Source organism: Perca fluviatilis, chromosome 11 (assembly GCF_010015445.1).
Source record: "Perca fluviatilis chromosome 11, GENO_Pfluv_1.0, whole genome shotgun sequence".
Taxonomy (NCBI): Eukaryota; Metazoa; Chordata; class Actinopteri; order Perciformes; family Percidae; genus Perca; species Perca fluviatilis.
Genome location: NC_053122.1, coordinates 16,149,464 through 16,165,059, shown reverse-complemented (window position 1 = coordinate 16,165,059; position 15,596 = coordinate 16,149,464). Strand labels below are relative to the sequence as shown.

General features: G+C 39.9%; 1 protein-coding gene across 2 annotated transcripts in view; it reads right to left on the bottom strand.

Annotated features, from left to right (window-relative positions):
• The window catches only part of zfyve9a (zinc finger, FYVE domain containing 9a), a 29,650-nt gene extending 15,795 nt beyond the window's left edge, over positions 1-13,855 (bottom strand). For both annotated transcript variants that reach the window (XM_039815022.1, XM_039815023.1), the window contains exons 1-4: positions 13,647-13,855; positions 3,699-3,804; positions 3,251-3,358; positions 219-1,657 (exon numbers count right to left, since the gene is read on the bottom strand). In XM_039815022.1, the coding sequence (XP_039670956.1) occupies positions 219-1,657; positions 3,251-3,320 (1,509 nt within the window). In that variant the 5' untranslated portion in view covers positions 3,321-3,358; positions 3,699-3,804; positions 13,647-13,855. The remainder of the gene's footprint in view (positions 1-218; positions 1,658-3,250; positions 3,359-3,698; positions 3,805-13,646) is intronic.
• Between the last annotated feature and the right edge of the window lie 1,741 nt (positions 13,856-15,596).

Sequence of the window (15,596 nt, the reverse complement as noted above, 5' to 3'; positions counted from 1 at the left end):
CCCAAAAAAACCTCTCTGCTGATGCTTTAGATTTAAAAAGAATTATTGTAAGTGTGGTTGCACTTCAGTCAATTATTATGGGATTATGGTATTATAAATACACCAACCAATAAATCACCAAACAAGAAATGCCAAGTTGCTATAATCATTGTTTTTTAGTGTGATACAGGGTTTTAGGTTAGATGTTCACATAAAAGCAGCTCTAGCGCTCCACTGACCTTGCCACAGGCCCTGCAGTGGTGCCTCCTCTTGGTGAAGGTGAACTTGACATCACATTTCATACAGACAGGAGCCTGGGAGTCAGGCACCCACACAGGGGCAACCTCCCCCAGGGAGCTGGCAGGTTTCCTGCACAGAGTGCCCAGTTGGCCTGCCTGGAGGTCATTGTCTGGGCTCTCTGAAGGCACCAGGGGAAGAGAGTGGACAATACCATCTCCGTTCACCCCGACTGCACTCTGATCAGACCCGCTTGGTGTAGTTTCAGAGGGTGTGCCTCTCCAACCCTGGTTCTCCTGGTTTTTGTTCCTGCTGATGGCGGACGGGCCAAGCTGATTTTGTACCTGGCCCGACAGCGGCTGTGGGATTTGGAGCTTGAGGCTGACCGGCTGCTTTGGTCGTGCCCCTCCGTAGGGAACACTGACCGGCTGCAGCCGTTTGTTGTTGAGTTTTGGTTGGATGCTACCTGACCCCACTGCTCCTCCATCACTGCTCTCTTGCTTGCTTTCCTCCATTTCTTTCTCCTCAGTGACAGAGTCCTCTTTGGAGGGGACAGGAGAGGGAGAAAAGCCCTCCTCCTCCTCTTCTGTCTCTTTGAGTTTAGAATGATTACTGTTCTCCTGCTCCAAACCATTGGGAAGGCTTATTATTCTGAGGAGTTGGTCTGTCTGTCCCTCTGGACCACATCTCCTCTCATTCTCCACTCCAACCCATTCAGGAGGAGATACACCATTCTCATCCACCTCACAACCAACCTGAACGTATCTCCCCCTATTCAACAGACTTTCTACCTGCTCCTCTTTTAAGTTTGCAGTTTGTTTTTCTTGACCATTGTCCTGTAAAATAGCTTTACTAGCCCCCTCTTTGACACCTTCCCCATTTTGTGTTGTTGGTTCCACAGTTTCTTCTTCATGTCCTAATTCAAGCTCAAAGGTAAAGTGAGTGGAACTGACAGTGGAGCTTCCTCCTCCTCCTCCTGCTGAGGCAGATCTCTCCTCCTGATGAGGTTTAGCCTCCTGGTCAGAAGCACCAGGCTGGTTGTTGGGAGGAGAATGTATCTCCTTGCTGAGCCCATCCAGTTGTGGGCTTGCAGGGCTGGAAGGGCAGCCATTCTCCACAGCAGTACAGGCCGTCACAGGGGGCGGCGAGAGGTCGTCTGTGCCCACCAGTTTGCCAATGTTGGGCTGGGGGAGGGGTGGGCTATGGACGTCTGCCGGCCGCTCCTCTAACCAAGATGGAGGTTCGGGATCGGGATGTCTTTTAGGGTCGACCCCCGGGGAGGCACTGGAGGAGGAGTCGGGGAGGGTTTTGAACGGCAGTTGACTCTCCTGGGGACTGAGGTCTGCGTGGGCCAGGGCTGGGTTCAAAGAGAGCAGGTGGGCTGGTGGGGCCAGGATCTGGGTCCACTTGGCATCCGAGAGAATGGGATTGTCTGTCTCATCTGGCAGAGAAAGAGGAGAAGAAAACGATGATTATATGGATCTCATGTTGCCGTATTTGTCATAAAACCGTAGTCTTTAGAAGAGGTGTAAGTTTTCTCATTTTTTAGGATAGCTTGCAGGTAGGGCTGGGTATCGTTACCTTTAAAAAAAAGGTATCAACCAGAATAATCCAGTACCAAGTAGTAATGAAACTTCTCCAGTAAAACAATACCTGTATTCGATCCTTTTTGTAAATCTAGAAAAAATTACTATTAGTATGGTTTTGCTCGCAGCCAATTACAAGTGGTCTTTGATCTAATGCGTGTTATCGGCCCACTACCACAACAGCTACGACCCATACAGTCTGTGGTGAGGACAAGTCAAGTGCGGTGCATTAGACAGTTCAGCGTGCCGAGATGCCAACAAAATGGTCGATACTATGGCTGTACTACACACCTGTGGAGCCTTATAAAAATAAATACATAAAATGCAGAAGGATTATTTCTAATTAAGAACTCTATTGATATCAGTCTCATTTTAAAGGGTACTGGTATTGGTACTGGCAGTGTAATTTTGTGAAACAATACCCAGCCCTACTTGCAGGTTTCTTGTCATGTTGAAGACATGAAACTGAAAATCAGAAGGGGCTACCAGCAAAGAGATCATAAACTTACAATAGCAAGACAGGCAGCCTCAAATGAACTGCCACAGAGAACTAATAGAATGATACACATTCCCAGGTGATTGGAAGAGCTAAAAATGGCTGGAACAAACCAGGGGACAAATTGAGAAATGAGGTTGGCATGGAGTGGGAAATTAGTGTGTGGATGGCCTGGGAAATTCTGAGAAAGTGGGCCAAGCGGCTCTGTCACACCTGGGAGCCATCAGTCAAGCTGGCACATGAATGCTGTGTAATACGAGCGGAAATTCTTAATAATATTCATGCTTAGCTGTTTTAGAGAGATTCAAGCACATATTCACTCACAGAGTTAATCTAAAGCTGGATCTCTGGCATAAGACACACAGATAATCACGCACAGCCAAAATACACACTGAACTCACAGTACTATCAAAATATGCTGTGTGATGAACTGGCATTTTTAAAATCCAGAAAAAGAGCAGTCTTATCTCTATAATAAGCAGACCGTTTGTACTGTGGAGCTGGAAGCATACAGATACACAGCTTAGTAATGCAGTGTTTATTTTACATTCACCATAAATAAACTCTGTGGAAGCACTGTTTCAAAAACAGGCCCTAACACAATTTCTTCCCTTATTGTGAGCATTAAGTGTGAAGAAAATGAAAGATTCTTGTCTTGCACCAATTACACAGTTTCACACAAACCCAAGGGACATTGATAATCCAATTAGTCCTATTCCCTCTTAGCACACCAATCAATCACCTGTAAATGTTACTCAAACTCATTGGGTGGTGGCTGATTGTCTGACACCTTGTTGATTTACTCATGGGCTACATAACAGCATCCTGACCACAGCTCCTCCGAAACTTCAATTTCACAGCTACACCTTGTGCTATCCGTCTTTTCTCAAGCACAATGACTCACTATTTGTCCCTGTCTCGTCTCCACATCCAATAAAGTAGAGTAGCTCACCTTCGTTCTGCTCAAACTCATCAAGCACCTTGTCCAGGTTGAAGGCCTCGGCCTGGAAGTAATTCTCCATGGGTCAGGAAGCTCCACCCTGCTGACGACCGTGTGAACCTAGAAGCAGGATGAGCGTGTCCTTAATACCAAATCCATTCACATTTCCATACTGTATGCACATGTCCCCCACAGCCTGAATCATATCTCCTTTTTCATATCTCAAGTTAATATGATTTGTTTAAGTAGAAACAAAGATACAGTAAATGAAATAGTAAAACATTATGCAAAGTCATGTCAAAAGTTCCATTTCCATCCTCTGCACCACAACCTTGTAAAGCCAAGCACCCAAAGCCAGCAGGTCTTCATTCTTTTCTCTAAATTTCTGACTCCAGTGAAACTCCTGTGTATAGTATGCATTTAGCCGTGAAATAATGCCCCTCTCTCCGTCAGTCCTCACCTACACAGAGGTCCTCCTCAGCAGTCCCAAGTGGTGTTTTTTTCCTCAGTGGATTTCCCTCTCAGTTCTCACTTCATCCAGTTTGGCAAGCGCCCAGCGCCCACACCTTAGACATAGAGGGAAACACCGTTGAGTGAAAGTGCTGCTTCTCAACCTGTGTGGCAAAGCATGCTGCTAGTTTCACTACAAGGTGATACAATGAGTATGGTTACAGCATTTCCTACATGCTCAGAATATGAACTTTAAATTATAGAAAAGTAAAGCCAGCTAAGTGACTGATCTGTGCTTTATATCTAATTTCCTATGAGTGAAAAGTGTGTATATTTACATCTGAATTGTATTTATTGTAAGGTTAAAGCTGGCATTTTTTGAAAATAAAAATACTGCCTTTAAAACACAAGACAAGGTCAAACCTCACAATTCATTCAGAAATAAATTTGCTATTTTCAAGTAGAGCTGACATGATTAGTCAAATAATTGATCAACCAGCAGAAAATTAATCAGCAACAATTATGATAACTGATTAATTTTTTCAAGCAAAAATGTTATTTTTTTTTTTTTTTTTTTGTTGTTTTTTTTTTTTTTACAATGACCGTTTTTCAGCTCAAGATTTTATTCTTTTTCTTTGCCATATAATAGTTAAATGAATATCTTTTGGGCATTGGACTGTTTGTTGGATAAAACAAACAATTTAAAGATTTCACTAGCTCTGGGAAATTATAATGGGCATTTTCTTTTTTTTTATGTTAATTTATACCCCAAATTATTCATCAATAATTCAAAAATGTGTTAGTTGCTGCAACTAACACATTTTCAAGCATGATACACATTGATGCGATTATTTTCTTTATTTCAACATAGGACAGCTCAAAGTTAAATGTACAATATGTAATTGTCTGCCACTAGGGATCGAAACAATGGACGTAAACCATAAACACGGCCTTTTGATGACGTTGTGATGTTGCGTGGTAGAATGGGAGTTGTCCTCGTTAACCACCATTGCCGATAAAATGTATCTGTTCACAGACAAGTTAATCTATAACATTTATTCACGTTACATTTAGCAATGTTTATTTGGGTCATGTCATACTAATAAAATAGATAAAGTTTTTCTTGATTCTATTTGTAGTGATAGCTGACCAGGGGCCTGTTTCACAAAACCAAGATAAGGGATTAAGCCGGGATTTCCCAGTTATCCTGGATGAATTAAGCCTTGATTCGGTTTCACGAAAGCGGAGGCACATAAATCACCATGGAGATTTATTCTGTACAGCTAGCCTGCTCCTGACCAGGCTAACAGCCAGGATTTATTTAATCCTGGAGCCTTTTCTGATCACCCAGCACTGGTTTTACCCTATTGTTATTATCAGCCTGGATTAAAATACAGCAGGTGCATTTTGCTGTTTATTTAAGTACTGTTATTATTTAAAGTTGTGACCATTATTTTTTTTATTTATAATTATTCATGTGACAGTCATTGTTACTGTTATGAAGACTGCTGTTCATATTAGAAGTTTGATGAATATGTTATGGCAGTTGTTGAGATAATTAGAAAAGGCTGATAACATTTCAAATGTGTTTTAAATGAAGTCTGTTACTAAGGGCAATACATACAATGCTGTACATTTCTATAGTTGACCAATGCACCTTGAATCATTTTCGTTGATTCATTTTTTTTAAATTCTTTAACCTATAAGCATCATGTTTGTTCCACTTTCATGTGCATTGTATTTGGCATTCTTAGCACACAATTTATGTTGTCCAGTAAACTGGGAATATAATTTGGGAGGATTGTACAATTTAAGAACATATCCTAATTGTACAATCCTCCTAAATTATAGTCTTAGTTCACTGGACCAGTACCTATCTGGTGATGTAGGCTACTGTACATTCATGTAACAACAGGGAGAGGACACCTCAATGGTTTTTGTCCTTATATTTGGGGGGAAATAACTGATGAATATACTCTGTTCCATTCATGTTTACAGTGTGCATGGAATTTATCACTTAATTATCTTCATAGCTTCTAGATTTTAGAGTCCAATTTCTTCAGTGTCTTTATTTTCTATGTCCATATATACAGGGAGCAAGGCATATAATATGTAGAGAAGGAAACTCTGCCTCTATAAAAAATAAAAAAATGAAACGTGAGAAAAAGCGTGGCAGATAATAGCGGACCGACTGAATGATAGTCTAAAAATATACATTTATGAAATACTGCTCTTAACTGAAACCATTCAATGAGTCACTGTCATTTGCAAAAACGAACAGTTGTACACTTTGCATTAAAAGCGAGCAGTGGAAGTTAATGACTTAGGAAACTTATATTTTAGCCCATGCGAGAGAGGGAGGAACAGAGTGAAAGAGATATTTACGCATCACATTCTAGCGTTGAAGAAAATTGATCTTCATTGTAAATTTCCTGAGTAACATTATCTTCTGCTCACTTTTAAGGCAAAGAGTACAACTGTTAATTTGTGAAAATGATTAGTAGCCTAATCCTTGAATGGAATGATTATGACGGTTTCAGTTCAGAGCAGTGGTCAGTTAACGTATATATTTAGGCTACAATTACGCATTCAGTCGGTCCGTGATCGTCTGCCTCGCTTTCTCTCGCTGTTTCATTACAGCGGCTGTGTTTCTTTTCTTTTTATACAAATAATGTGTTTCACGTCATCATACTTCCACAAGAAGCTGCTGCTCACTCTGTATAAAGTATGTACAACGCGTATTCTCCATTTTGGCATCAGTAAATCTGTGATCGACCTCGCGGTCTTTTGAGGAAAGCCGTGGACGCGCATCTATCTGAATTACTTCAGCCTGGCTCGACCTAGTCGCTCCTCCTCAGCCTGGCTCGGCCTTCGTGAAACGCACCAAGCCAGGATGCACCGATTAGACTAGGTCAAGCCTCGCTTTATCAGTTATCCTGGATTTATATATTCTGCTTTTGTGAAACAGGCCCCAGGTGACTAACATTACATGATGAATTTAATCGTGGGGCAGCCAAGCGCTGTTAACTGTGGTCAAACAAACAATCCAAAACTAAACTAAAAATAACTTTATGAGCGTGCTGAACACGGTTTTAACCTTATATTGTTATGGTAAGGTTTAGTCACCAAGCACTAGCATGAGCCACTTGTCAATGTAGCACATTGTAGTAATTATTTAAGTATATCAATAAATTAGGTCTCTACTGTATTACAAAGTGGCATGTAATTACTGAAACAATAATGCTGTGTGGCAGAAAAAAATGCTGAGTATAATTCCTTGACATTGTATGCTTTACAATTACTCTGATTATCTGGTGTTTCCCGTGTTTTGACATTAGTTAGAGAAACTAGAGGGGTCGAAGGTTACAACGACACAGTCCGTGTCATTGATTCAAATGACACGGTTTGAACATTGTTGGGAACATTTGGGATAATGTAAGTAAGTACACAACTCAACAAAATATATACCATAGGTATAATCGTTTGAGAGATTTTAATGCAGAAATATTACATATTATATCTATAATGTCTCCACCCATCACGCTGATGATGAATCAGAACAAAATCTTAGATAAGTGTGGGACGCTTTAGTTCATGAACACCACCTTGCATCAATTGATAAGAACATTTAGCGTTGTGTGTATTGCACATTATCACAAAGTGAACCATTACCCATCCACGCTCTACAAGACAATCAGAGTCATGAATGGAAAACAGCTGAAGCCTGAATCACTGCAGAGTAAACCTGCCCAGTCTGTCCTTGCTGAGGAGGAGACCTTGGAGTGAGGATGTGAGGATGTGAGGGTGTGAGGGTGTGTGTGTGTGTGTGTGTGTGTGTGTGTGTGTGTGTGTGTGTGTGTGTGTGTGTGCAAATGAGTAACAGCCATACTGAACTTCAGGGTCATTCTCATAAGCACAAGAGCGACCAAGGATTACACCAGAGACCAGATATTCCGCAGAGCGAAGGGCTTGAAAAAATAAATAAATAAAAAAGGAGCATAGTCAACACTTTTTCCATTTAGTTTAAGGTGTAAGCATGGGCACCATGTCAGCACAAAACAGCGAAGGCACAGGACAGGAGGCTACACATGTAGTGGGTACCATGGGTCAAACCATTTCTGCCACACTAGGAACGAGGCTGGAGGAAACACTGCGAGCAGAGCAAAATAAAATTGCACAGACTACAAAAAGGCTTCTTTAAATTAAGAATATATAATAACACTATTAATATACCATCATATAATAATTAATAATCCATCAGTGAATGAAACAAAACAGGGCTTTAATAGAGCATGTTACAAACCTTCAGGCGAGCACAGTCCAGATGGAGTATGATGACTCAGATTAGGCACAACACACACCGTGACATCACTGCTCAATCAATACAAGAATGAACTCTGCTTGCTAAAATAAATATAAACTGACATTTTTAACCATTTCATAATCACCTTTTTAAAAATATACTCTATAGCAAGAAACAGTGATTTAACCGACTATCAGTTAATGAAACCTTTTTGTTAAATGTTGTATAAAGACAATTAGCCATACATTCATTTTAAGGCTTTTGTCTGAATAAAATAGTCTAAAAGGTTTATCTGCAAGAACACATAAAAAAGGACTTTTTGGTGCATTTTATGCTTTTGTTACTAAGTTGACAGGTGAGAGATAACAGAAAACGAAGGGACATATATGGTAAAAGACAAGCATGTCCCCAGCCACAAAAATGGCAATTTTGAACTACCCGACTAAAAAAAAACAAAAAAAAAAAAAACAGTACACAAGATAACAAATGTGACCAGACAGTTGTCAGTTCATGATACTTATTTGAAACATTTAATTTCATAAGTATTGACTTTCAGAATCGCCATTGCTTTGATTTTAGCAATACCTTTCAGGCCTGACTGAGACATCTACCGATTGAAGCAGGACCAACTGAAATGATTAAAAGCATTATCATAACTATTATTGACCAAAATGGAGACTACTGTTGTTGCGGTGATGACACATTACAGTAGTAACCCGTGTTAACTTCCACTGCCTCAGCCGGAAAAAGCATGAACACGTCCAGGTTTGCTTTTAAAAATCAACAATGAGCGTTGTCCTTGTCAGCCTGTTAGAGTGGGAGAGGATCCAATTTGGGTCGAGTAAATTACCGTTACATCACCTGAACCCATCACTGAATGGGAGCAACATCTAAGCGCCAAAGTTTAACCTCGTCCAACCTCTGCAGCTTTTATTTAGCACAGAGGTTTCCCTCTACACTGAATAAAAAGACTTTTGAAATCATATCACACCGTAAAAGCCTGAAAACCTCCGGTGGACTGCGGGACAGTGCACACATAACCACACGCAGACAGACAGACACACGCATACGTGTGAACAAACACACACATGCCTCCATGAGGACAGGAGGCCGTCCCTGATTAAGATTTAATTACTCTGCAGAGGCATTGAATAATGCATCTTTAGTCAAAGTGCGTACAGGAGTTGTATTTTTAGACATGTAAACTTGTGATGCTTTTAAAGGAGACATATGTGCAAGAGAGGGTGTGTCAGTCAGAGAGCCTGTAGGACTAAAGGAAAATGGTCATGCAGCTACACAATCTTAAGATAATGTTGTGAACATGCTTCGACTCCTCAACTAATGACTAATCAAAAACTATTCCATGTGGCCTGAAGTAGAGCGAGAATATCGAGATTGTGCAAGACAGTGGAGCTCACCTGACGGTTATTCTAATTGACCTACAAACTATTTTACAGACTAAACTAATGTAAATTATCACAATTTAATATATCATTATTTACTATAACGTGGCAGCGCTACCTCTTTGAACAATGCTACAACAATGCTGTCTTCAACAGCTGGATCCACGGAACGTTTGGGGTCTTAACTTGATTGATTTGATCAAAGTCACTGCACAGGTAGTCTATAGCCACGATGTTCCACTTCCAGGATTGGTCCCGACGGAAATTCCACCAGATTTCACTCGTTTAGGCCAGATATCTGTTGCCTTGGGCTTCCTTTTTGTTGGCATTTTAAGGTTTTTTTTTATTTTAAGGATTTATGAGGACTAAGGTCAACCTTTTCTCAGATATCAGCAGGGTAAATTGAGACAGCTAGCTAGACTATTTGTCCAATCTGAGTTTTCCATTTCACACTTTAAAAGTACACACGTTTCACCAAAACAAGTTCCTTCCCGAGACTATTTTGCAGCGGCACCGCAGCTTTTCCCGGCGCTTAGCACCGCCTAATACAATTGTGATTGGTTTAAAGAAATGCCAATAAACCAGAGCACGTTGTTCTCCCAGCACTCCCTCGGGAATGCTGTGTGGACTAGGCAGAGCTTCCTCCGCAGCGGCGCGGTGGAGGAAGCTCTGGCAAAGGAGAGACTACTGCACAGATAATGAATTATGACATGTGGCCTACCTCATTTTCTAAATTGTTTTGTGTCAATATAATGATAATAAAAACAATAAATGAAAAAGGGCAAAACATAAATAAGGGTATTTTGTAAATTGGTGTTAAAGTATAACACGTAATGTTAAAGCATGACTGAAAACAGGACCATGGTCTCTACTGTGTTTTTACATCGAGCAAACTGCAGTTGATCCCCATTCACTACAGCCATGCTCCAGCCTCCAGTGTAACTCAGACATGCTAATAATGAAAGGGCCTAACAGACTACTAACACAATAAACCATACCAGACTGGACATCCTTGCATGGCAGCAAAATTAAATAAGACAAGGGCAGAAACAGCGAGGGAGCTCGGACAAACTGGAGCACTACAACAGTTCATTATGTCCTCGCTGTCAAAACAACTTGGTTTCCTGCTGTTTCCTGAGAGGGAGTTTTCCTTTAAGAATCTTTTTTTTCTGGTTTCTTGTTTCCTTTGATTGCCAATCAATATTTTCCGAGATCCACTTCCTGCATGAGGATGGCATTGTCAATACATAGACTCACGGTGTTCTTCCATGTCTTTTCACAGCATACATTTTATAATGTCACAGCAAGAAAATGAGAGGTATAATATCCTTAATAATAGCAAAACAGCATTTGAATGCACCATTTTCAGGATTCTGGTAGTCTTAATTTAGCCTTACCAGCATGTGCCCCTTTTATATCAGTTACCCATCATTAATGTTATCAATTCCACCTGTGCTTTTCTTCATAAAAAAAATCTGGGCCAATATCTTTAAAGCCCCAAATCTCAGCATCAAATACAGCAAACTTCTGAGAGTGAGCTAAGATTTCTTCTTCAAATTAAGAATAAATGTCCTGCATAAATGTTCCTAAGTGTTCGTCTAAGCTCCTGAAGTATTTAAGGGAGCTCATGAGGAATCATAATCATAACCCCGTTAACAGTCACTAGCTGATGGCATACAGAGGCAAAGTCCACACACATCAACAAAAAAAGCCCAAATATTCTATTATCTTATATTAGGGCTTATATTAGCTTCTCAAATGTAAGGATGTTCTGCTTTTCTTTGACATATGGGACCGTAAACAAAAAGTCTTACGATTTTGGACTATTGGTTGGACAAAACACGTAAATTGAAGACATCACCGTGGGCTCTGAGAAATGTTTTCACATTTTATAAATTAACCAATAATGAATCAAGAAAATAATTTGCAGATTATTCGATAGTGAAAATAATTGTTAGTTTCAGCCCTATTTTGGACTGTTGGTTGATTAAAACAAGCAACTTGGGAAATTATTATGGAAATGTCCCACTAGTTTCTGACATTTTATAGACAAAATCAATAAAAAAAAAAAATGATTATTCAAAGCAATACATTTAAAACTGCTGTCTGAGTCACTGGGGGTTTTGGATTAGGGGAAAACCTCGTTATTTGTAAATTCTCATGAATGAAAGTGATAATGGTTGTTAATAGTTCTCCAAGAAAACAGACCCCTGAACCATGTTTTCTTTTCTACTTCTCCTTTTTTTCCCCTGGTGCTACAAACTTCCAAGACGGCAAGCTCACATCCTGATAAACAGCGTTTTTAGATCCATACCCGACACAGACGTGCTCCAGACGCCGTCTAGTCAGGGTGAACACAGGAAACCTCAATTGATCACTTCCTCCGTTTAAGAATGGACTGACATAACTTTCTAACAACATGATCGCATGACTGAATGACACATTATTATGTAATGTTTAACGCCCTGACTGGGAGTTGTCCTACCTCCTCCTGTAGGTTTTTTTTATTTTTTTTTTAATCGTAATTCCTAAGTACTGCTAGAGACTTCGGAAATAAAAACACATGAAAAACATGCCACAGGTTTGTATCCTCCAAAAGGTCACACTCTCCTCAATAATAATAATAATAATAATAATAAAAAAGATAAAATTATTTGACAAGAGGTTAAAATGGTAAATCTGTTGAGATTTGAACACACTAAAAGTAAAGAGAGTAGCTGTCCTCCTGCTACAAAGAGCTGCTCTGCTTCACAGCAAGTGTCAAAAGCTATTATCATTTTCTGTTCTCCTTTATGTTTTGATCTACATTTAACCACCAAAGACGGAAAAAAAACTGCAAGAGGAGACAGGCTGCTGGGCTGCCATCAGGGAGAGACTTGTAATACTTCCTGAAAGCGTACAGTAACCTACATCTGGGAAGTCTCTGCACACATGAGAGCTGGTATTTGCATGGGCAGCCTGTTGGATCAGTCTACTCAATCACCTCCGCTGGGTTTTAATACTGATTGATGATTGGGTGAGATACAGGTAAAACCAAAAACAAAAAATCTAATGTGCTGTGTATGTTTTGCATTCAGCATGGACAGTCAGGCAAGGCTAGAAAGATGCCAAAAAAATAATGGGCGTTACAAAAGTCTAAGCATTTCCAGCATATTTGTGGAAAAATGCACTTTGATATAATCTGATCTGGCGTTCTCTTCACTGACCAATTTATTTTTAAATTTCTCACTGGTGAGGACTATTCAAGGTGGCACTGGAATGGGCCCAGTTATTCTTCATTAATGTACCTCCAGAGCTTGACTTAAGGCCCTTAGACCACATGACAAGGTAAATGCAAAACACATGTGACCAACAAACCTCACCAAACCAACTCTCAGGAGCAAGATAGATGACCATTAGCTTAGATTATGCAACCATAAAGTGGCACTGTGGCTGTGCCTGCTGCCTGCAGGCCAAACACAGCCTCAGATGGTAAATATTATTCACACTTCACAGACAGACTGGGTAAACCCATAGGAAACTACTCTGCGTTATTCAAGTGGTAACTGTCATGACTGAACAGCTACAAAAATCACAGTTGAGGTTGTGTTTTCACCAAAACTTGGATAGTTAGTTGTATTAGCTGGGCTGCTAGCTGAATTTAACATCCACACCAAAAGGCCCACGAGTAAGTTTCCAAAACAGCTATCACCAAGCCGATTGAACAAGATTGTAGAAGAAATGTAAAATGTACAGACCAAATAATACCACTTTTTAGCAGCAAGGTGTATCAGGGGAATGAATTAGCTAGTATTAGGTTCAGCGGGTTACGTTAGTCGTGCGCCGAGTGACTGCAGCGACTTGCTGCTCTGACGGACACTCACGCCGTCGCTGACTCGGTGGGCTTTGGGGCTAACGGACAGTTTTAACGGTTATTTTAAAAAGCATTCCTCCTCAGGTTAACTTAGCCCATTTCTCATAGTCACTGAAAGTGTATTGCCTCCCGCCGCACTGCTAGCGTTTTAGTGAATGTTTAGGTACAGCTCGTAAAGCAACGTTAACGCGTTGTGTGACGTTAATTGAAGGTAAAATAGTGTTACCGTAACACCACCTCTCCCGATACCCCTCACCGTTTAGCTAGCTAAGCAGACCGTAAAATACACTGACTTCGGCTGAGTTATTAACACTTGTCGTTGTAATGGCGGGCTGTAACGCCAGAGCAACTGCAGACCTGTGAAATGTCATGAAAACAAATTCAGTTAACGTTACTCACCGGAGGAATCCTCATCTTTACCTACAGTCCCGCAGAGCCCCTCCGCCTGTGTCCGTCATAGATAATCGCCTTTGAAGTCTATTTTTGAGTATCCTCGTGTAGACCCTCCGCTGCCTGCCAAACTCAAACAGTGCAAGTCGGAAAGTGCAGCCTGTAGTCTACCGTAGTTGTGCGACAGCAGTCAAGGATCCCTCCCCCAAGGTTTAATATTGGGAAAAAATAAGTAGCAAGACAACCACAACAGAAAGCCATTACTTCCGGTTATTTATCTCAAAATAAAAGTTCTACTTGAAAATGTGTAGTTTCACTAAGGTATTCATCATGTATTATACTTGAGTACTACAACGGTAAGATGTATAGATATGTATGTACAATACATCGATCTAAGTGCAGTTAAGTGTGTATATAATTGAACATTTGTGCATGTAAAATGTAATGAAAAAATCAATAAAATTCCACATCATAATTGAAAATGTTTGTGGAAAAAATATATCAGACAAAAAATGTTATTGTCTTAAACCATGTCTAAGGAAATAAATAAGTATTATTTATGGGCTCCTCTCAGTGTTATATCATATATTACATTATTGTATTATTTTAATTAGTGACGCATCAATATGTAAGCTGTATTTTAATGTTGTAGCTGGTGAAAGCAGTAAAAAGTACAATACGTGCCTCTAACTTGTTATCAAGTAGAGCTATAATAAAGTAGCATGAAATTGAAGTACTTAAAAAATGTTAGTCATTGCAATTATATTTCTTTATTTAAAAGGGACAACGCAAGTATAGGTAAGTATGAAATTGAAATACTTCAAAAGTTGTAGTCATTGCAATCATTCCACCACCAGCATTTAAAAAGCTTTATGTTGAACAGATATCAATCATCCTGAAAAAAAAAAAACGGATTCCCCTTTACCTTTACACCCCTAAATTCTTTAACATTGTTGTTTCTGAGCCCTTATTTTAAAGGCGACAACATCGTTTCCGGTCCAGACCCAGCTTTCACTGTGCACCTTGACGAATCTCTAAAGCGGTTCAGCTCCATCCAGCTCCTGCACTGTGGTCCAGCCGCAGCAGCAGCAGCAGCAGTAGGGACATTTTAGCTCAAACTGGGCTGGAGGTGGCGTGGTGAGCCCATAGATGTGTTATAAGACCCCGGGGCGGGTCCGCAGCTCCCCGCTCCCCCCCCCCCCACCCCCACGGCACGACACAGGACACACAAGAGCTAAAATGGCACATTCATCCCCTTAACCTTGTCAGACTTCTCCTGCTGCCGGATCGTGACAGCAGCGGTCCATTGATCAGCACGATGCAGCAGATGAGCGTCAGAGGTGATCAATGAAACTGAATATTACGAGTGTTGGCGAAAATGTATGTCAAATTCTTTCACCCCTTCCTTATGTGCACACCCACTCATACGTTTTAATCATAGACTGTATATTAATATTAACAGTCCATGGTTTTAACAACAAATTATAGAGATGAAAATTAAGGCCAATACTAACCGTTATTTTCATTATTTCATTGCTTTCAGTTCATTGATAACTACTTAATAAATTAGCACAAAATAAATAATTAACCCTTAATGTTACCTGAATCCAAGATAATAAAATAACTTATTTTTAGACAAAAAGATATTATTAAACAAAAATACAAAATATAATAGAAAGTAATCAATCTCCTTTGTGAGGTTGAGAAAGTCTGGAGTTTTTACTTGAGAAATGACAATCAATTACCAAAAATTGGAATACAAGTACTGTACTTAAATGCAATGTACTTAAGAGTATTTCCATTTTATTGTACTCCACTACGTCAGGGGAAATATACTTTTCACTCCACAATTTATTTTTGACAGCTACTTTGCAGATTAAGATTCATTATAGAAAACGTATCAGTCTATAACATTTTAGGTATGGTTTTATATTAAACTACTCAACAGTATATGATACT